Genomic DNA, 22,491 nt, shown 5'->3' with positions numbered 1-22,491 from the left:
AATTTTGATGTTTAATATTTTTGTAACTTTTTTGATCGTGCAGCAGCGCGCGCCGCTTACAAACAAAACTCGAAATGAACCTCAGTTATGTTCTCACTATGCAACACGCACGTTGTCCTTTGTTTGGTTTAGAGATTTGACATTTTGTCAAGAGAGGGAATGGATGCAGAGGCTGAAATGGAGCACGTTTTCGCTAGGCAGGCGGTCAATGGGGGGATGAAATAGGCTAATGCTGCCTAATATCCACATCGACCTCAACGTTTGCCCGACTTCAGACACTCCCTTATTAGGGCGTACTAGCGATTTCAGGCTGGACAATGAATTGGGGCAGGCGGATCATCTCGCTCTCTCGCTCTCTTTCTGTCTCTGTCTGCGCTGAACGTCAATCTCCACTCAAAATACATCGGCGCATGCATGAATCAAAACATCTTCACACGTTTGATAGAGCCTTGGTCTGTTGTTCATTTCTGTGCTTTACCTTCCGACGTTTGCGCAAGTTTTTCGTCTCGCGGAGGTTGCTCAGGCAATGGATAACAATAAATGCATGTGCTGGTTTGACGGAACATTTTATTAGAGGGGTGAATGGAATTGTTACTCGCACATGTGTGCCCCTTTTCTAGGCCTACTTGTCTTTTTTCAGCGCATATGGAAACATTTGCCTGTATCCTGCTGTTTTCTATTCTGAGGGGGGGGTAACAACTTTTAAAGGGCGCATCGCGATTCTGTGAGGAAGGTTCGCGCTAGGGGTTCGTGGGTCTGTGTACCGCGATCCCTCGATTCGATGCAATATCGTCACAGCCTTAGTGCTAGTTGGTACCACTAGGATCTAGGAACCCCAAGCAGGGCTGACTCAAACAACTCCATAACTTTGCTTCAGATTCAAAAGCGGGTGAATCTCGATGGCAAAGCATCAATTCTGCTAATGTGGCTCTCTAATGTTGTTCCTTGCTTGAGAAACGTTCATGTGGTACTACGGCTGTACGGTGGTTTTATGAAAAATCCTTCCATGTGATTGGAGAAACCATATATCTGACGTTTTAATGACGCACTAGTTTAACTACTCACAGATTCAGCAATACTGTTGAAATTGCAAAATCAATGTCGATGTGTGACTCCATGAGCTAGAGCTTGTTGTCACGGTCCTTTCACAAAATTCATAGCTTCTCTGTGGGGACCCTAGATCCAAGCAGGGCTGGCGTAAACAACGCCATAATAGAGGGCTTCAGAAGTGAAAGAGGGTGAGACTTGATGGCAATGCATAAAAAAGTTAGCGTTGAACCGTGCACCAAGGGAATTGTTATCAATCCCTAGAGATTGTTGCACAGTCTTTTCACAAAATTGGAAGGAAGGACGTGGGAAGCATTCAGAACAGAACATAGAGGGGTTTTTTTTTCTTAAAGTTGTCTCCTGCCTGGCAAGAGTCTGTTTGGTTGCTAAGAGGGACGAAACGAAGGAGGGAGAAGAGATGAGACTGCGTATCCTGTAATCCTGTTTGGTACTACAAGCACAAGGATGAGAAACAGAGGAAATTACTTTATCACACACACACACACACACACACACACACACACACACACACACACACACACACACACACACACACACACACACACACACACACACACACACACACACCATTGGATTATGTTAACATGGTCACCCACAAAAATCCCTGCCCAAGTATGTGTGATGTTGTTGTTTTGCTCTCCATCCTCCAAGCTCATCTTCAACCTTGATGGATGGCTACTCAGCATGCAGTCCCATTCATTCAGCAAGCATCGCTCTCTCTCGTTCTCTCTCGTTGTCTCTTTCTCTCTCTTTCTCCCTCTCTCTCTCGCTCTCTCTCTCTCTCTCTCTCTCTCTCTCTCTCTCTCTCTCTCTCTCTCTCTCTCTCTCTCTCTCATACACACTATCTATCTATCTATCTATCTATCTATCTATCTATCTATCTATCTATCTATCTATCTAACTACAGTGCCCTCCATTATTATTGGCACCCCTGGTTGAGATGTGTTTTTTAGCTTCCAATTATTATTATTTTTTTCTAAATAATATGGGACCTTAATGGAAAAAAAGAGAAAAATCCAACCTTCAATACAAGTGCATTTATTCAGTGGGGAAAAAATCCCACATAAAGAAATAATTATTTGACATCAAATAATGTGTATCACAATTATTAGCACCCCTGTTGTTAATATTTTGTACAACCCCCTTTTGCCAACAAAACAGCACATAATCTTCTCCTATAATGTTTCACAAGATGGGAAAAGACAGAAAGAGGGATCTTCAGCCATTCCTCTTTGCAGAATCTCTCTAAATCATCCAGAGACCTGGGTCCTCTCCTCTGTACTCTCCTCTTCAGCTCACCCCACAGGTTCTCAATGGGGTTGAGGTCTGGGGACTGAGATGGCCATGGGAGGAGCTTGATTTTGTGTCTGGTGAACCATTTCTGTGTAGATTTGGCCATATGTTTAGGGTCATTGTCCTGCTGAAAGACCCAGTGACGACCCATCTTCAGCTTTCGGGCAGAGGGCAACAGATTTTGATTTAAAATGTCCTGGTATTTCAAAGCATTCATGATGCCATGCACCCTAACAAGGTTCCCAGGGCCTTTGGAAGCGAAACAGCCCCACAGCATCACTGACCCACCCACTTCACAGTGGGTATGAGGTGCTTTTCAGCATGCGCATCTTTCGTGGTACGCCAGACCCACTTAGAGTGTTTGTTGCCAAAAAGCTCAATCTTGGTCTCATCTGACCCAAAGCACACGTCCCAGTTGAAGCCCCAATACCGCTTGGCGAACTCCAGACGTTTGCGTTTATGATTGTGGGTGAGGAAAGGTTTTCTCCGTGCATGCCTCCCAAACAGCTTGTTGGCGTGTAGACAGCGGCCTGATGGTTGATTTGGACACTTTTGTGACCCCAGGATGCTACCATTTGTTGTTAATTCTGTAACAGTGAGCTTTGGAGATCTTTTGATTTCTCTTACCCATCCTCCTCACTGTGCGTGGTGGCAAAATAAACTTGGGTCCTCGTCCAGGGCTTGTTTACCACTGTTCCAGTTGTTTTGAACTTCTTAATTATTCCTCTCACAGTGGATATGGGCAGCTGCAGTTGAGTGGCAATCTTCTTGTAGCCTCTGCCTGACCTGTGAAGGTCGACGCACATCTGCCTTACTTGTATGCTGTGTTCCTTTGTCTTTCCCATGTTTAAGAGTGGATAAGAGAAATGGCCTCGGTGTCACGTCATATTTATACCCCAGGGAAACAGGAAGTGATGAATTACTAATTAAATGTTCCTACATACTCTGGTAAACTTTGTAAACGACTATAGAAATGACAGAAATGCTTCAATTATATTTATTTCCTGGGAATTGTTAAGGGTGCCAATAATTGTGGAACAGGTGATTTAATGAAAAATAATTATTTTTTAGTCAGGGATTTTTTTTATTTTCCAACAATTCATTTGAGTTGAAGGCTACATTTTCCTAAATTTTTCAGTGTGACAGTATTCTTCTAGCCTAGAAATCTAGACGCCCCTAGCGACCGCAAATTGAATTTGCTCCCGGGGGCAGTCTAGCGGACCCCGGTCGTTTTGCGAGGCTGAAAGTTATCCGATGACAGGGCCAATCAAATCGCGAGGGGGGCCGGGCTACTAAGTAAACAGGAAACTTTCTAAGAAGAAGCATGGTGTCCGTCCGTGCTACGTATAGCACGAAAGTGCACTTAATTTAAAAAGCCTGGATGATAATACATTTCGTGTCTGACATGGATTGATGTAATAATACACCATGAACTTATCGGACACAAATAGATCACAACACAATACCATTTGATCATTCGATGTTTTAAACTAGCTCGGTAAGCTAAGTTGAGCATTTTACAGGACCAAGTCACACGCTATTATCAGACCACTACTGTAGGTGTAGAATGGAATTGCTGCCCGCAATTTCTAATAAGACACATGCCATTAAAAACGAGACATTTGGGAGCTTTGTAAGTCTTTGAGTAGCTTACTAAATAGATGGGAATGGCATCGTCTACCAAGCTAGTGGCTAGCTAACCTGTCGTCAATAACACAGAGCTAGGTATCCAGTCTTAATATAACCATTTAACAAGCCCCAAATGGCTCAACATTTCGCTGGTTGATCAAGGAGGGCCATTGTGGTTGAATACGAGGCATTTTGAACTTTGCAAGTGAAAACAATTTATTAGGACACTTGTTTGTGTGCTTGTGGTCATCACATGCATTCACTGCTACGACGGCTCGAATTTGCCCGCTCCACCTACAAAGGGGCCCTCGCTGGGCTAGCTAACCTGTCGCCAATTAACACAGAGGCTAGGTATCCAGCCTTGTATTATATGCCTGCCCCAAATTCCAATAAGATCCATGTCATTAAAAACGAGACATTTGGGAGCTTTGGAAGTCTGTGTGAGTCGCTTACTAAATAGATGGGAATGACACCTAGAGTCTACCGAGCTAGTGGCTAGCCAATCTGTCGTCAATTACACAGAGCTAATATCCAGCTGTGTATTAGTTATGGGTATACAGCTAGCTAGCTAACACCGAACATGCCATGTTGACAACAATCATAAATATAACCATTTAACAAGCCCCAAATTGCTCAACATTTCGCTGGATGATCAAGAAGGGCCGTGTGGTTGAAAACGAGGCATTTTTGAACTATGTAAGTGAAAACATGATTTATTAGGAAACTTGTTTGTGGCTGTGGTGATCACACGCATTCACTGCTACGACGGCTTGGAATTGCCGCTTCAGAAGACAGCTGTGACGTTACACAGAAGTGTGTGGGGATTGGTTGTTTGCCATCCAATTGCGTGGCGTTGAGTGCTGAAGCAACCGTTTATCCCGCCCACACTGCTGCCCAGCCCTCCTAGACCCTGGTACAGCTTTTTGCTGTACGGGTCTGGCTCGCTAGGCTAGTATTCTTCTGCAATTAACACTGAATTTATTTTAAGGCTTTTAACACATCTCAACCAGGGGTGCCAATAATTATGGAGGGCACTGTATCTATCTATCTATCTATCTATCTATCTATCTATCTATCTATCTATCTATCTATCTATCTGTCTATCTGTCTATCTGTCTATCTGTCTATCTATCTGTCTATCTATCTGTCTATCTATCTGTCTATCTATCTATCTATCTATCTATCTATCTATCTATCTATCTATCTATCTATCTATCTATCTATCTATCTATCTATCCCCTTCTCACACACTTGCTCCCCATCTATTTGTCGTTCTATGACCCCCGCATTATTGGCACACGACAGGCCCCCTAGCATCTAGCACGGAATGCCTGCATCCCCAAAAACAACCGCAAGTGGCTTTAAAAATTGATGAAGCGAAAAAGATAAAATATTGGAACCATCCTTCCTCTCGCGTGGCTGTGTTAAGCGGCATACCAGCCAAAGGTTTTTTTTTATTAGCTAGTACTAGTAAACGGGGCAATCTCTTTGACCTCTGCCAACTCATCAGTGCAGAGGAATGTTGACTCCCAAACACTAAACCATGTTGTGGTCTTGGAGCAAGGACAAATTACTGCACAGGCTAACCAGGCCCAGGCTCAGGGGCCCAAGGGTCAAGCCCGAGTCTCGCTGTTTCCATTCTCATATTTTACTTTATATATTTTACTTCATATATACTTTATTTTCTTCTTTTTTTTTTCTAAAAAAAAAAAAAAAAAAAACTCCCGCATTTGCCTGATGAAGGTCTAGTACCGAAACGTCGTTTATTAAAGAAAGAACAGCGAAATGGTCAGTGTGCGGGAGTTTTTTTAAAACTATTGCTGAGTGACCCATGGTGCCATCTCCGACGCACCTGCCAGCTGAGGTGTGCGAAAAAAGTCGAAGTTTGACCACTTTATTTTCAAAATTTGTCCCCAAACCCCCAACTACAAAGGGCCTCAAACATCTGATCCAAAACCTTGAGTCTTTTTGCAACCGAGCAACTTCCTTGGAGCGTGGGGTCCTTTCTTGTTGCCCGGTCCAGGGTCCTTTGGAGTCATAATCCGTTCCTGTCTTGGAGTCAGTCAAAATCCACCATTTCCCCCCCCCCCCCCCCATTATCAGTGCTTTTTTAAGGATAAGGGAAGAGGAATTGGTGCAGGTCAATGGTTCATGTCCTTTTAGGACACGTATATTAGAAAGGTAATGTGTGTGTGGCAGGGCATAGATATCACAGATACAAATGTGTGTGTGCATGTGCATGCACGCCTGTGTTTGTGCGCGCGCGCGTGTGTGTTCAAGTGAAAGTTCCTGTGTGTGTAAATGTTTGTGTGTAATACACACACACACACACCAAATTATATACACAGTGTGTATATAGTATGGTGTTTCTGTTACGTTATGGCGATTATGGAAACAAGGAAACACGACACAATTGGCGGTGAAGTGCGTGCGTGCGTGCGTGCGTGCGTGCGTGCGTGCGTGCGTGCGTGTATACTGTACCCAGGGCTGTAGTGGAGGGTAAACGCACGTAAACGCCGTTTACGCACCTCTGGAATTTAGGAAATAGCGTTTACCCACCTCTAATAGCGTTTACCCACCTCTAAATAGCGTTTACGCAGCTCTTAATGGCAATTACGCACGTCAAAGTTCCCTGCGCCTTGTGATCTGCCGTTGGAATAATCCAAAATAAATTTGGTGCCATTTAAAATATATTGTTGAACATACAACGCTTTAGGAATCATTTCCATCTGCTCTGTATTCGGGTATGTGACCTTCCAATCAGTGCCTTACGGCTGCGGCGGCGACACCAATCAGGATGCAGGGAATATGTAAACACATACACGTTGTGTAGTTGCCTGCCTGCCTGCCTGCCTACCTGTTCAAAGTTAGTCATCATGGATATTAGGAGATATTTGAAGAGACCATCCAGTGCTTCCACTTCCGCAGATGCCAGCAAAAGGCCTCAAGTACAAAGTAAGACTGACAGAGATCAATTTACATGAGTCGTTAAATGTGCTTCATAAATAAGTTTGACTTGACGAATTATGGCAATGACAGAACGAGCTTTCAGATTAGCTAATGCGTAGTCATGCTATCCTTGTACAGTATTGCACTCGTCATCCACCGCTAGTCATTCTATCTAATAATTTAGCAATGCCACCAGTGTAATTTTACAACAATAATTTTACAGCACGAGACGTTCTCGTGCTTCAAGGTGAAATGAGAATAGCAAATCAAACTAGAAATGCACCCAGAGTGTGCAGACCTCCGCCAACCTTTCATGTAGCCTGTAGTGAACCGGGTACCTTTGGCGCTGTCTGTTCACTGTTATAACCTATTCGCCTATATTGATATTTTTATCTCCAGCCTTCGTGAACTTCAACTGCAGGGAAACACTGGGAGAACAATTAACTCCGCGAAAGCTGGTTTGGTTGACAGGGCAAACACTCTGCGACGATATGTGTGCCATATTGTATATTATTATTATATCATTTGGTGTGCTATTGGCTACGCAGCCATGTAGGCACAGCAAATCCGCGCGTAATACATTCTGGCTGTGGTCACTGTCCATCAATCCACCTCGCAGGCACGCCCTGTCATAGCTCAATTCACCTCGGCCACCTTGTGGCAGGCCGCGAAATAGCAGCGAACGAAGAGAGCGACAGACGGACAGACATGGTAACACAGAAAGCGGGCGATCACATAACCTCCTGGCGGAGTTAATAAAAGGTCAATTGTCATTCTAAATACCGCAAAAATATGATTTATGTGATGGCTTATGATTTTTTTTTAAAAACAGCCATTGAATTGGCAAGTGTAAAACAAAAATAGCAATCTTATATTTTCTAAATATAAAACAATATAAGAAAAAACATTCTGTATAGGCTATTTATGCTGACATAGGTAGTTATACTGCCCTACAATCTTAGAACGCAGTAACTCTGAAAACGGCAAACTGAGAAAAAAGGCTTCAAAGTTTTCCATATGGCGCGACAACTGTGTTGTCGGTAAATTGGTGGTGACACTTCCTGGTAATGCTTGTTTAGGATAGAAATTTAATGCACACAAAAAAACCCCCAAAAAAACAACATTTATGTGTCTTTTTGCCACAAAAAACAGAGTTACTGCGTTCTTGGCTGGTATTACTGCCACAAAATGGAGTTACTGCAGGAGTTACTGCGTTCTTAGCTTGTATTACTGTCTACTCCCAAACAAGTCCCATTGGAACGTGCAGCAGTAACTCGCCGACTTACTGCGTTTTTGTTTAACCTTTTTTGGGTCATTTTTGCACTTTCAAAATGAGTTTTCTCCAAAACGGGACGGTGTTGGACCACCATTTTTGGACACAAGACAAATGAGGTAGTTTAGAACCGATTTCCGATATAAAATTTTTTTCGACCATTTTGAGTTACTGCGTTCTAGTATTGCACGGCAGTATAGCCTATGAGTGATTCTTTAACTTATGTTGTCAGTGTAATTGGCAGGCTGCTTAACTGGTGTTCTCAGCCCCACAACTCTTAAATTCTACTTTTTCAGGCAGTGATGGTACAGGCAATGAGGCAGAGATCACAGGGAGAGGAGAAACATCAGGAGATCAGAGAGAGATAGAAGAGGAAAGATGAGGAAAGGAAAGAGTACCAACAGAGAATGAGGAAACAGAGAAAGATGAAATAGGAGATGAAGAAACAGGTAGTGCGAGAGGAGACACACACACACACACACCATATCTACTGTAGCCTAGATAGTTCTTACTCTACACATACTTTTCTTTACTGTTGAAATTTGAAATTTAATTGATTTAATATGACTTCAACTGATAACGTCATGGAATAAGGCCAGGACAGCCATACAGATTCGCGACACCTTGCATTGCTGTTTGCTGTGTCGCGTCGCGTCACGTTGCGTCGCGTCACGGTCTGTCTGATCAAAAAATTCATAGTTTACCCACCTCTAATTTGACCACTACAGCCCTGACTGTACCTGTGTTTCTTAGGGCATGGTTATTGTTTGTGTGTGTCTCTCTGTGTGTGTCTGGGTGGGGAACCTTTTTCATTCGAAGGGCCACTTCAGACTCATCTGAGGGCCGTAAAAGTCCTCCAAGGGCGGTACTATGAACACAAACCAGGATTTCTCCCTTCACTTTAGGCCTATATTGAAAGCAGCCACCTTTTAAACAAACACCACCTTCTCTAGGTTCCCTGAATATAATTAATTAGATATAAATAATTAATTCAATTGCGAATGTATTTTCTAAGATTCCTTTACAAAATATGCCATATTTCATGTGAAGCTGAATAACATTCAAATTATAATGGGGGCCATATAAAACGGCATCAAGGGCCACAAACGGCCCTCGAGACATAGGTTCCCCACCCCCTGCTCTAAGGGCATGGTTATCACACTATTGTGGTTAGGGCTGGGTAAAATAATCGATTCAATCGATAATCGATCAATATCATTTAAAATTCACATAATCGATTCACAGGGCACAAAATCGATTTTTTTGGTTCTTTTTCTTTTTGTTCTTTTTGTTTAATTTAGGTCTATGGAAAATACCCAGTAGGTATTAGTCAATTAGGCCTAGGCCTACTTATTACAAATTAGCAATCTGTTAACACTGTCAAGCCACAGCCCTTTGACATTTATATATAAAAATAGGCAACAGTATCTTTTGGGAGAAATCCTGGCACCAAGAAGGGAACGGATTGAATTGAATCGTGATTAATCGATTCAAAGCCCTAAGAATCGAAATCGAATCGATACAGGAACATGATTGTGATACCCAGCCCTAATTGTGGTGTGCGTGCGTGCGTGCGTGCGTGCGTGTGTGCGTGTGTGCGTGTGTCGTAGGGCATGGTGATTGCGGAGACCAAGCGGCAGATGCACGAGACACTGGAAATGAAGGAGGAGGAGATTGCCCAGCTGAGGGTGCGTGTCCAGCAGGCCACCGCCCAGAAGGAGCAGCTCCAGGAGCAGAAGGAGAAGAACGAGAAAGCAGGTGGCCAAAGGAGTGTGTGTGCGTTTGCATGCATGCGTGCGTGTGTGCGTGCATGTATGTGCCTGGTGTGTGTGTGTGTGTGTGTGTGTGTGTGTGTGTGTGTGTGTGTGTGTGTGTGTGTGTGTGTGTGTGTGTGTGTGTGTGTGTGTGTGTGTGGGCGTGTGTGCGTGCATTATAGCGTGTGTGTACATCTTTTCTAGTGAATATTTCTGTGGGTGTATGATTGCGCGTGTGTTCCTCCTCAGAGCAAGAGAGCAGGTAGGGAGTGGGAAGTCACATTGGACAGATTGTTGTGTGTGTGCTTGTCTGTGTGTGCGCGTGTATTTGTGTGTATGTGGGAGGTGTATGGTAGATGGTTTGGTCAGTGTTTATTTTACTGTTTTCACACCATCAACACCCTCCCCCCCGTTCTCCTCCTCTTTGACGAATACATGATGTAGAATGTTTGACTCCCTAACCTCTGCCCTGCCCGGCACTGACTGTCGAAAGCACATTTAAATGCCAGACAGCAGACACTGTGACAAAGTCCCTACTGATGTTGTTTGTATTGAATCGATCAAAACCCCACGTCCTCTGCAGCACTGGGCTACTGTTTAATCTCTGTCAGTGATGTCGAGGCTCATTCTGTAATAGCGACATGAGAAAGCGCTTCGATGTTAGGAGGCGAGCCCAGTTACAGCTTGAAGCTCAGCGTCTACCGAGACCTCTACTGATGCTGTTGGTAATTGATTTGCCATAGCAACAGACTAATTGACCTGCGCAAATGATCATCTTAAGTGTGTGTGTGTCTGTGTGTGCGTGTGTGTGTGTGCGTGCATGCGTGTGTGTACGCTGCGTGTGTGTGTGCGCGTGCGTGTGTGTGCGCGTGCGTCTGTTCGTTGCCTCCCATGCAGGCTTCGAGGAGCTGGAGAGAGCACTGGTGGCTGGCCAGCGGGCGGAGGAGGCACGCAGGAAGATGGAGGCCCGACTGAAGGAGGCCGAGAGGAGCGGGGAGGAGCGCGTCCGGGAGGTGGAGAAGGCAGGAGAGGAGGAGAGGAAAAGCCTCCAGCAGGAGCTCACACGAGTCAAGCAGGAGGTGGTCAGCATCATGAAGGTGAGAAGGACACACACACACACACACACACATACATATATGGGTCAAGGGCGTTTTTTTTCAGACATCAGGTGTGTGCAACCACAGCTAATGACCATAAATTAATTAGTAATTGATCATCAATGTATTGCAGTTAATTTGCTTCTTAGATAATCCACTAAAAACAAACAAAACAAAAAATTCCATAAATAGTGCCGTGTAGCTGTGTTTGCACGTCATTGACCCACATGCATGTTCACAAGGTCTTGTCTTTTCACACACATACAGTTATGCAAACGCTTCATTCTTATTGGTCATCCAAAATTCATAGAAAACACGTTATATACATTTTGTTGCTTTCAGAAAAAAATCTCACGCACACGTTATTGGGACACACACACACACACACACACACACACACACACACACACACACACACACACACACACACACACACACACACACACACACACACACACACACACACACACACACACACACACACACACACTTAACAGAAGCTATGCAGGCTGTCTTAGTCAGGTGGAGACATGCTGACTCTTTGATATGCAACTGAAGGATGACATTTATAAGAATTACTGACATTTAGGGATGTTTTTCTCTGCTAGTTTTTACAGCTATTCATTCTCATGACGAATGTCGTTTAATGCTCAAGTTTATACTGCAGAGCTGACTGAGAGCCATCCATTCGAGTTGGTCTCCATCTGTTACAGTCATTGTGTTTCAGGGAGTTGGACGCCAGTCTGCAATGCTGTGAACTCGTTTGGAATATAGTAACAGCTAATCTGCGTGTAATTTATTTACTGATGTTTGCTAGATTGGTTTCAGCTAGATTGGATCAGTCAACGCACGCACGCACACGCACACGCACACGCACACGCGCACACGCACACGCACACGCACACACAGACACACACAGACACACACACACACACACACACACACACACACACACACACACACACACACACACAGACACACACACACAGACACACACACACAGACACACACACACAGCCCCACCTTAATATCTTTTTGGGGTCCTCCCTTTCATATTAACCCTAACAATAGCTAAAGAATGCCAAACTGTGCCCAAACCAAAACAATCCCTAACCTTAACGTGTCAGTGAGGAAATGTTTTTACATTTTTACTTTTACCAGTAACAACAAAACTACCCCAGCAAAAGGGGTCAAAACATGTGGGGCCCCACATGGAGCGAGGGCCTCACACACACACACACACACACACACACACACACACACACACACACACACACACACACACACACACACACACACACACACACACACACACACACACACACACACACACACACACACACACACACACACAGATTTTGAGACAGATTTTCATTTTTTCCTCCATTCGGGGTATTTATTTTCATAATGCTGTTATCAGTCCAACAGCTGTTGAAGGAAAGAAGCAGTGTAACCTCACAGCATTCATTCATTCACTCACTCACTCACTCACTCACTCACTCACTCACTCACTCACTCACTCACTCACTCACTCACTCACTCACTCACTCACTCACTCACTCACTCACTCACTCACTTATTCATTCTTTTTTAAATGTATTCATTCATTCATTCATTCATGTAAATAATCTGAAGGGAGGGAATCTATCTGGTCATTTTCTCACTCACTCCTCTCTAATCTCCTCCACTGTTGTAAGAATCTGTCAATATGCAGTATTTCAATTCTGGGAGTTGTGTCAAAAAAGTGTCAAGTTGGGGGAGTAGAGGAGGTATAGCTTCCTTCTTTATATCTTCCTTATGCGATTTCAGATTTCAATGCAGAGGCATTGGTGTTTCTTTCTCTCTCTCTCTCTCTCTCTCTCTCTCTCTATCTCTCTCTCTCTCTCTCTTTCTCTCTCTCTCATTCTCTCTCCCTCTCCCTCTCCCTCTCTCTCTCTCTCTCCCTCTCTCCCTCTCTCTTGGTGTCTGCATAAGTCATCACTCTTCTGCCTGGCTGCCTCCATACTTCCACTATTCGTCCTGCACTTTGTTAGGGTGGAGATTTTAAAGTGGTGTGACTTGAAGGCCCCGACGTGGACGCTTTTAGGGAATACCCCGCTGCACTCCTTAAGCACCCCTTACTGAGCCATTCACGGCTGTAAATCAGGAAGTGGCCAAATGAGTATTCTGACAGTCCTCTTTTAACAGGCTTATATTCTTTACACGTTGCTAAGCTTTAAATAAAAGGTCGTCGGTCGAGGCAACCTATTTCTGTTTCCATCATTAGCTTTTCCCCCTCAGTCCCAGCCATGACAAGGATGTGTACTTCCCACAAGGGTCAGACAGAAACAGGTGCCAGTTTGGCCCAGGACCAGAGTCTGCGTTGGACGGGATTTAGCTGAAGCACATTGTGGTCTGGGTCACTGCGCGTGCAGAAGGAATTTGGATAATGATGATGCCTCCATTTTGAACTCACTTTCACAGAACTTGTTGTTACTTGGCCAGCTGGGCTTATCAGTACAGGAAGCTATTGTGCATTCTTTATCCATTTTTATTAAAGATATGGAATAAAATCGCTGTGTAATTAAATTTGTGTAATAAAGATTGATTACATTTTTTTTTGTGTCACGCCTCTTGTTTTGCAGAAGTCTTCCGAGGACAGAATTGCAGAGTTGGAGCATGCACATGCAGAGGTCCTGGCCAGCAAAGAAAAAGAATTCCAAGCTCAGATGAATCAAGCTGTGGTATGTTTACAAACTCTAGAGCAGACGATTTTTATGCCTCTTAATCTGAAACTTTTTTTCCCCCCATTTTAAAATACACATGCCTCTAGTGGAACTCCCTGTAATCTCTATGCCTATCAAGACCTGCATGCATCATGCATTCTTGAGCTCTCTCGAGATTGATTTCATTGTCCGATTGTCTTTGCTTTTACCATAATTTCCACAAACAAGTTAATGGTTTGAAGAGCCTGGGTGCTTTCATTGTTGCTTGCTGGAATAGCTGTATCAGGAAATTGTTGAACCTGATGTGTGTTGAGTTTCAATGTGAAATGAACGGACAAGTTCAAAATATACAATAAGTGATGGCCGCAAAGCACCTTATTATTACAACAAAAACAACAACTGTTATGTTATGCACTGTTGTGTGCAGGAGCCATGTCTAATAGTTTGTACGGCTAACTATTGTGGCGTATGGGGGAACGAGCAATGAGTGTTTTGTTTAGTCTGGAAGCACTGTCATCAGGCTATAACTCGTGCCTGTGTGTGTTTGTGTATGTTTAACCAATACTTACGCCACTGCCAGCCAAGACTGTTGTGTTACTTGCATTGCAGGAGCAGTGACAGAGTGTGTTTTTATATGTGTTGTGCTGTGAATAGTAGCATTGCCTGACCCTTACGTTACGTAATGTACTGTTGCATTGTATTGCAGGAGCAGTGCCGTGAGGAGATGACTCGAGTGGCCCAGGAGAGGGAGCAGCAGGTCTCCCTGGCCTTAGAGGAGGCGGAGCTCCAGAAGACAGCCCTGCAGGCGGGGGCGGAGTCTAATGCCAAGGACCTGCAGATTGAGCTGGAGGCTGCCAACACTGTGAGTGCATCAGAAGCATCAAAGAAGGAAAAAGCTGCACACTGTTGCTGCTCAGCGATTTATTCAATACAACGATTTGACCTCAGGCGGTCTTCGTCAGGTACACCAGACGAAGACCGCCTGAGGTCAAATCGTTGTGTTGAATAAACCGCTGGACAGCAACAGTGCCGATTTTTTAAATACTTTTACACGTCTTTGTTTGATCCAGCACCTGTTTTACTGGATGTGCGCGCATCCCTCACACTACTTTTGCGTCGGTATTGACACATCAATCCCGGGGTCAGAGACTAAAACCATGCCCAAACTTTGATTCAACCAGCTCTGAATCTGAAGCTTCAGAAGTGCTGCAGATGTTATTTTGTTTCATTTTGGATTTCACCTTATTTGTCCTGCATCTGGTCAGTCCAGTGGGATGTGCACGCATACACTCTTTTGAACGCTGCAACAGGCAGTGAGTGTGTCCGCAGGTATTCTCTCCTCAGCTACTGCCTACGCAGTACACCCTCTGTTGATGGGTTTTTCAGAAACTCCTTCAAGAATGATTTGGTATAGTCTTTATCTGAAACATCAGCACAAGAATATCATTAAGTATCTTTTGTGTAAAAAGGAACTAGCATATTTTAGTCTGGTTTTGCGAAAGCTAACTGAAATTTTCTTGATGATGCCCAAAATATTATTATATTAACACCTACATTTTTGTTGTTTCAGAAAATATTGGAGCTTGAAAGCTCCTTGGCCAAAAACTCTGACGAGGAAGGCAACCAGGAAAGCAAACTGTCGTCACAGATAGAGGAACTGAAGAAAAAGCATGAGGCAGACATGCAGGCACTTGAGGCCGAGCAGCGGGAACTCTTGGAGAGGGCCAAAGCGGAACAGGCAGAGGCCTTGAACCAACAACACAGCGCCTCTGTGCAGAAGCTGCAGGAAAAGCACAGGATGGAAGTTGAGGCAATCCTCAAGGACAAAGAGGTGCAGTTCCATGCCCATGTTGAGGACATGAACCAGAAAATAGTGGAGAAGTTGGAGGTGAAGCAAAATGATGTTGAGGCCCTATCAGCGGAGCTCTTGGAGGTCACAAAGACCAAGCAGCTACTAGAGGAGAAGCTCACAGCAGCTGAAGAGGCCAGCAGGCTGGCAAGGGAAGAGCTGGAGATGAGGCTCGGAGAGGTGCAGACGAAGCATCAAGCTGAAGTGGAGGGCATCAAGCATCAACACGAAGAGTCACTTGGTGGAGTCGAGAAGACGTTGAAAGAAGAGCTGAATAAGTTGAAAATGTGTCTCGAACAAAAAGAAAGGGAATCGGAGGAGCTCCACCAGCAGGGCCAGGTCTTGAGAGAAGATTTCGAAAAGGCACAGCAACATAACAACTGTGTGGTTAAAGAGCTTGATGAGCTGAAGCAAAAGCAGCGAGATGGGCTTAGTGAGATATCAGAACAGCTGACACAATCTAAGAGTGAAGTAAAAGATCTTAAACGCCTCCTGGAAAAGGCCAAAAAAGAATGCCAGCAAAAGTCTGACCTATTTGAGCAAAAACTCAAAGAGCTACATGAAGCGCAGTGCCAACTTGAAAAGGCCAAACATGAGCTCTCTGAGAAAGAGAACTCCCACACTGACAAACTGAAGGCCATCCAAGAGGAGGTGAATAAATTAAAGAAACAGTTTGATGAGGAAAGGAAAGCACATTCAACCAAGATTGAAAATATCAGAAAGGACATGGAGGGCAAACTAAAATCACAAGAGAATAAAGCAGAAAAAATCAAGCAGAAGGCCAAGGAAATGCAGGAAAAGTTCAAGAAAAAGCTGCAGGAAACTGAAGAAACACTGAAGGGTGAGCTAGAGAAAAAAGATAAAGATTTGCAGCAGAAAGAGCAGCAACTCAAGGATAAGATCTTGGAGATGGCCCAAGCCAACTCAGAGGGCCTAAACACTGCCTTATATGACCTGGAGGCTAACCACAAGGAGCAACTGGAAAAAATCAGCAAGGTCAAGGCCCAAGAACAAGAACAGCTTGCGCAGACTTGGCAAGAGAAGCTCAGTCAGCAGGAAGAGGAACTGCTGGAGAAACATGCCCTTGAACTGCAAGGCAAGTCCCAAGAGTTGGATGAACTTATGCAACAGCTTAGTGTTAGCAAGGAAGAGAAGGAGCACATTGCCAAAGAGATGACCGACCTGAGGGAGGAGTTGGTAATAAGGGAGACTACTGTGCAGAAACTGCAAGCTGAGTTGAAGAAGGCCGCTGCAAAGCTAGAAAGTTTGTCACAGGCGGAGGTGAGGCTCAAAGACCAGGTGGAGTCAGTGGAGAAGAACCTTAACCAGGCCCTTAATGAGCGAAACATGTTCCAAGACCAAGTGGTGAAGTTGGAAGAGGACAGACGGGAAAGGGTTCAGGAACTGTCCAAGAATCTAGAAGATGCACACAGCAAGCTGAGTGCTATGGAACATGCCAGAAGTGAGGAAAGTGATAGCCTCCAGAAGAAGCTAGAGGAGAAAGTTCAAAAGCTACATGCGAAGGAAAAAGAGCTCCTGAACCACACACAATCCATGCATGCACAATTTGCAAACTATTGCAAAGACGTCAAAGTCAAACTTGATGGATTCACTGACCAACTTTGTATGAATGTGGAAAATCAAGTGAAACAGCTTCAAGACAGAGTCATAAGCTCTCAAAACAGGGTATCAGACCTTAGAAACATCATAATAACAAGAAATGACAGAATTTGCACTTTAAAGGGACAGCTGAAGCAAAGGGAGCAGGATAACCAGGGTTTGAGTAGATCAGTTGAGGAGTTGACTCTTAAACTGAAAGAAAATACTAAAGCCTTAACAAATGAGAGGGAGTCTTTGCAAAAATCCTCTGATAATAACTCCCAGATACTTTCAGAGAAAGAGCTTCACATTAAACAGCTGACAGAGGAAAACCAAACCATTTCAGAAAATATTAAAGCAAATGCACTACATATCAGCAATTTAGAGAGCACCATGAATGACTTGAAGAAGCAGTTAGCAGGTAGTATAGCTGACAAGGAAGAAGCCATATCCTTGCTGAATAAGCAGCACATGGAGGAAAAACAAACCCTCAACAGTCAGATGGAAGAGTCCGTGGAAACACTAAATAAAGAAAAAAGTCTTGCTCTTCAAGAGACAGAGACACTCAGGATCAAACTGACGGAGTTCAAAACAAAAGCAGAATCCAAGTTCACTGAGAACCACAACACTGTTAAGTCTCTGCAAGCGAGAATAATGGATATGGAGAAACAAGTAGCAGAGAAAGAAGAAAACGTTAAGAAACTCATGGCAAGCCTTGACAATCAGTCCCTAAGCAAATCAGAGATGGACCAAGTTCTTTCAGAAAAAGAGCAGAAGGTCAATGCGTTGACAGTAGACCTTGAGAGCTGCACAAGACGAGCTGCTGACTTGGAAGAGCAGTTAGAGATGAGGACAAAAGAGTCTGAGCAATTGAAAAGGGACCTGCAACAGCATTTGGACATCAGGGAAAATGAGAAGCGAGAGATTATGCAGCAGGTACAGCAGGCTCAGGAGCAATCCTCTCAGAGCAGCCACCTTGTCCAGGAGATGGAGGCAAAACTGCAGTCTCTGGAAAAAGACGCCCAAACCACCAAAGAAGACCTTGAGCAGCAGCGAGTCAGCTTTGAAAAGGAGAAAGCGGAGATACTGAGGGAGAAGGAGGAGGCCTTGAGAGCGGCCGAGGAGCGCTCTACAGAGAGCACGGGGAAAGTGGCCGAGCTGAAGAAGAAAGCGGAGCAGAAGATTAGTCTTATTCGAAAGCAGCTCACCTCACAGATCGAGGAGAAAGAGAAGGTCATCAAGAGGCTTCAGAGTGAGATTTTGGAGGTTCGGCAGCAAGAGGAGACAGCCAAGGAGCAGCAGGTGAAGCTGTTGGAAGCGAAGGAAAAGGGTCTAGAAGAGGCTCTCACCGCTCTACGAGAAGAGCACGAAAAACGGCTGGAGCAAGTGTGCCACGATGAGAACATCAAGAGGGAGGAGTCCCTCGAGAACTTGCGGAGTAGCTACGAGGAGAAAATCGCAGGCCTTCAAACCAAAATGTCTCAGGCAGATAGCATCGAGAACGACAGGGGGGAAGCCCTCCGCAGCCTTAAAGAGCTCCAGGCGAAGCTTGAAGAAGTCCAGGAGCAAAACTCTAGCCATCAGGCTGAAATCAGTCGCCTTAAGGCAGATCTCCTAGAACAGACCTCGTTGGTTGAAGAGCTGCAGAAAGCTCAGGTGACGGAGATGCCACTAATCGAGAAAGATCACTGTGTTGTAGCCGAGCAAAACCATACCCTCTTGGGCAGTGTGCCAGGGAGTGATGCAAGCCAACAGGAAGAGGAATGGCAGCGGCAGAGAGCAAAGTTAGTGGAGGAGTATGAGCAAAAGCTTCGGGACCTCACTCAGAGCCTTGAGCAAAAAGAGGGTCTTTTAAACCTCCATCAAAACTCTTCTCAGGGAAACGGGTCCACTGACGGCGACACTTCATCGGAACACAGTCCAGAGCACTTGAAGAGCAGGCTGACACAGACGGAGCAGGAGAAACAGAAGATCCAAAAGGACTTCACGAGGTTGCAGAAGGATCTGCGCTCGTTGAGGAAGGAGCATGAGCAGGAGCTGCAGCATCTAAAGAAGGAGATGGAGGAAGAAAGTGAAAAGAGGCTGAAGTAAGTCATGCAATGGTTAAAAATCACTTGAACTCATTCCTTGTTATTCTGTTGTTATTCTCTTATGTCAGTTGTGACAGTTTTTCCTTTGTTCTTCTTTTAGTTTTAGAACTTATATTTTTAAAACCAAGAATGTTGTGAGGTCTTTTCTCCATACCTTCATTAAATAAAACCTAACCTTGCTCATGTGCATAAGCAATGTTTGGCCTTATACTCAAAAAGTTCCCGTATATTGTGTACTGCTGATTATGTCCTTGTATGTACGCAAATGCCTTTGGTTAAAACATCTGTTAAATGTAATTACTTTACACGTAGCTGACGCTTTCATCCAAAGCGACTTACAGTACTTTACAAGATATTGGTTACAGTCCCTGGAGCATTGTGGTTAGGTGCACCTCAGCCATTGAGTGCGGAAGGGAGTGGAAGGGTGGGATTCGAACCTGCGACCCTCTGATCTAAAGCCCATTTTCTTAGCCATTAGGCCACGGCTGCCTAATGTAATATAATAAATATATCACTGTTTTCCTACACAGGCTGGAGATGGAGGACATGGAGCTGAAACACAACTCGGCTCTAAAGCAGCTTTTGAGGGAGTTCAACACACAAATGGCTTTGAAAGAGAAGGAACTGGAGACCTCCGTAAAAGAAACCATTGGTAAGGAGGAATGCAGTTCAACACAGAACAGCTCTTTGTCTTGCTGTTTTGGAAGAATCACAAGGCAGCATTACAATAACTGTTGCCTGGCTGACTTTTGTTTAAAGTAATTTCTGCAAATACCTTTATAGACTGCTGCTGCTGCAGCAGTTCTATAAAGTTATTTTAATGTGTTTTTTTAACAAACATTTTGAAAAGTATTTTAATTCAATTTGTTTTGACCTTTCAAACATGCTGAATAGGGGTTTTGGTGTTAAATGAGGGATGGCGAGATTGAGGAAAACTTTCTGTCTTAAAAAAAAGAGAGAAATAAAAACTGCTGAAGTAAGACTTCCACTTGGGCAGGTTTACCATATGTTTCCCTCACACTGCCAGTGTATCCGTTTTGGCAAGTAGGAAGTTAGCGAGGGAGTAAGTGTTTTTGGAGGCCATCTTTGGCTGTCAGTGCTCTGAGTTCTCCTGCCTGTCTGTAGCGGAATCTGAAATGGCAATGCATTTACTGAGCACAACAGCTGCTATATTACGGCTTGTTTACCCATAGTTCACCATAGGGTGCAAGTTGTCTACACTGTAAATGAGCCGTGAATATATCAGGGATGACCCCTGCCTGCTTATTTATAGATGAGGCCCATTGTAGAGGACACTACATTGTGCAGCTATGTTACATCCACTTTGTTACTGCACTTTTGTTCCAAGATTTTGATTTTCTATATTCATGGGGCTGGTGGACCTGGTAGTCTTCATCCAAATTTCTAAATATTTGACACTGTGTTTTTACTGGGCATTTTTATATACATCCAAGGCTATATTTTTCATTGGGGGGTCTGATGCACACTACTTTACATAGTTCACGGTGTAAAGACCCAAAATGCAACTTGCTCCATTTGCAGTGCCATATCTAGTAGTGAGCATTTTAGACATGGCCCTTTTGTCTATCCCTTTTACCCCACACAGAGCCATGGAAGTCAGAGTTGTGACAACTGGGGTACAGGTAGTCGGTTGGTGACATGATTCACCTAGATTCAAATAATTGGAGGCAGCTGCTTTCTATATGATAGAGACTAACACAGAACCACTATATAACAAGCAAAGATGGCATGAAATGAATTAAAATCAATTACATTTGCTGCACTTTCTGTGTTTGATGCTCACTTCCTGGAATGATTTCGGAACTACTGTATGTCAATGGCGACCTGTGTGCCAAAGTCTGCATGCCATCTTTGAACGTGTTCCATTCTCCACACTCAGTGCACATACAGTGCACTTTCCACCCTCAACTTAACGGCTAAATTTGAGGGTGAAGTGCAGGTCCAATTCACGTTCTGTCTGATACACTTCACGGAAATGACGGTTGTCGCGTGTCATCAGAGTTTACCAACCGCCAATATACAATTCATCACTGAAGACACTGTTCCTTATGTTGAATTTTTTTTTAAAGTTACCTCTTTCTCTTATACACATGGCTATTGTCTTTGGAATCAAAGCTATGCTGTCATCACTGAGATTCGGCAGTTTGACCAATCTGACACTCAACCAGAGAGGAAACTACGTAACAAACATGGCGGCCGTTGAGTGCGAAAAGTGAACAGAACTCCACACTTCAAAAAACGGCCGGTTTGAGGGTGTTATCCAGGTATTTTACCGTCGCGATTAGAAATGGAACCGCCCTTCGTACCCAAAAACAGTGCGGAAAGGGCGGAAAGTACGAACATTGGAACAGCCTCTCTGTGTAAATATTAGCCTAACTCTTACTTGCGTGGCTCTGCCCCTACACAGAGAAGGCCCAGAATGTGGAGACGGAGCTACTGGACAGTCACAAGGAGGAGGCGGGGCAACTGAAGAAGGTGATCGCCCAGAAGGAGGATGACCTGAAGAGGACAGTGCAACGCTACGAGGAAATCCTACAGGTGTGTGTCTTTTTTAGGAAACACAAAGGGCATGGAAATTATGCTGAGCTCAGCTCAGCTGGCAGGTGCATTGGAGGTGACCCAGAGGTCAGTGAAAACACACACCCAAAAAAACCACCTGCACATTGACCATTTCACTTTAACTTTGTTCAGGATTTTTCAGTCTCAGACCTTCATTAGATACATTTTTTCATAATGAACTCAAAGAGACAAAAATTGACTGTATGTCAAATGAATTCAAATGATATTTCACTGATTCCTTATGATGAGAAGCACTATGTGGAGGGGGATTTGCACCAGTCACCCAGTGAATGCAGATGACACAAATAGCCGCGCTCTGTAGAAATATTTGGTCCATCACCTACGCTGTTGAAATGAAAAACTAACTCACTCACTGACCTGAAAGTCCTGAAAACAGATAAACATTTAATTTTATAACTTGAAAATGTTTGTGTGTTTTGGTAATAATTGGTCATATATCATGGTCTGATGATCATCTACAGTATAATAGCTCAACTTTGAAACAGACCGAAATCGAAAGTACGGAATCATACATCATCTTGAGTATTTAAATTGTACAGACCTTTAGATCCTTTAAAACCTACCTTTCTTGAAACTAAAGCAAG

At 44.0% G+C, this 22,491-nt stretch overlaps 1 protein-coding gene across 4 annotated transcripts in view; it reads left to right on the top strand.

Annotated features, from left to right (window-relative positions):
- Positions 1 to 22,491, top strand: part of golga4 (golgin A4) — an 85,890-nt gene that overhangs the window by 33,734 nt on the left and 29,665 nt on the right. For all 4 annotated transcript variants that reach the window (XM_063191341.1, XM_063191340.1, XM_063191339.1 and 1 more), the window contains 7 exons: positions 9,823 to 9,970; positions 10,864 to 11,063; positions 13,688 to 13,786; positions 14,475 to 14,630; positions 15,339 to 19,303; positions 19,837 to 19,958; positions 21,735 to 21,865. In XM_063191341.1, the coding sequence (XP_063047411.1) occupies positions 9,823 to 9,970; positions 10,864 to 11,063; positions 13,688 to 13,786; positions 14,475 to 14,630; positions 15,339 to 19,303; positions 19,837 to 19,958; positions 21,735 to 21,865 (4,821 nt within the window). The remainder of the gene's footprint in view (positions 1 to 9,822; positions 9,971 to 10,863; positions 11,064 to 13,687; positions 13,787 to 14,474; positions 14,631 to 15,338; positions 19,304 to 19,836; positions 19,959 to 21,734; positions 21,866 to 22,491) is intronic.

The sequence above is a fragment of the Engraulis encrasicolus genome, chromosome 24, assembly GCF_034702125.1.
Source record: "Engraulis encrasicolus isolate BLACKSEA-1 chromosome 24, IST_EnEncr_1.0, whole genome shotgun sequence".
Taxonomy (NCBI): Eukaryota; Metazoa; Chordata; class Actinopteri; order Clupeiformes; family Engraulidae; genus Engraulis; species Engraulis encrasicolus.
This window is presented reverse-complemented; position numbering and strand designations above follow the sequence as displayed.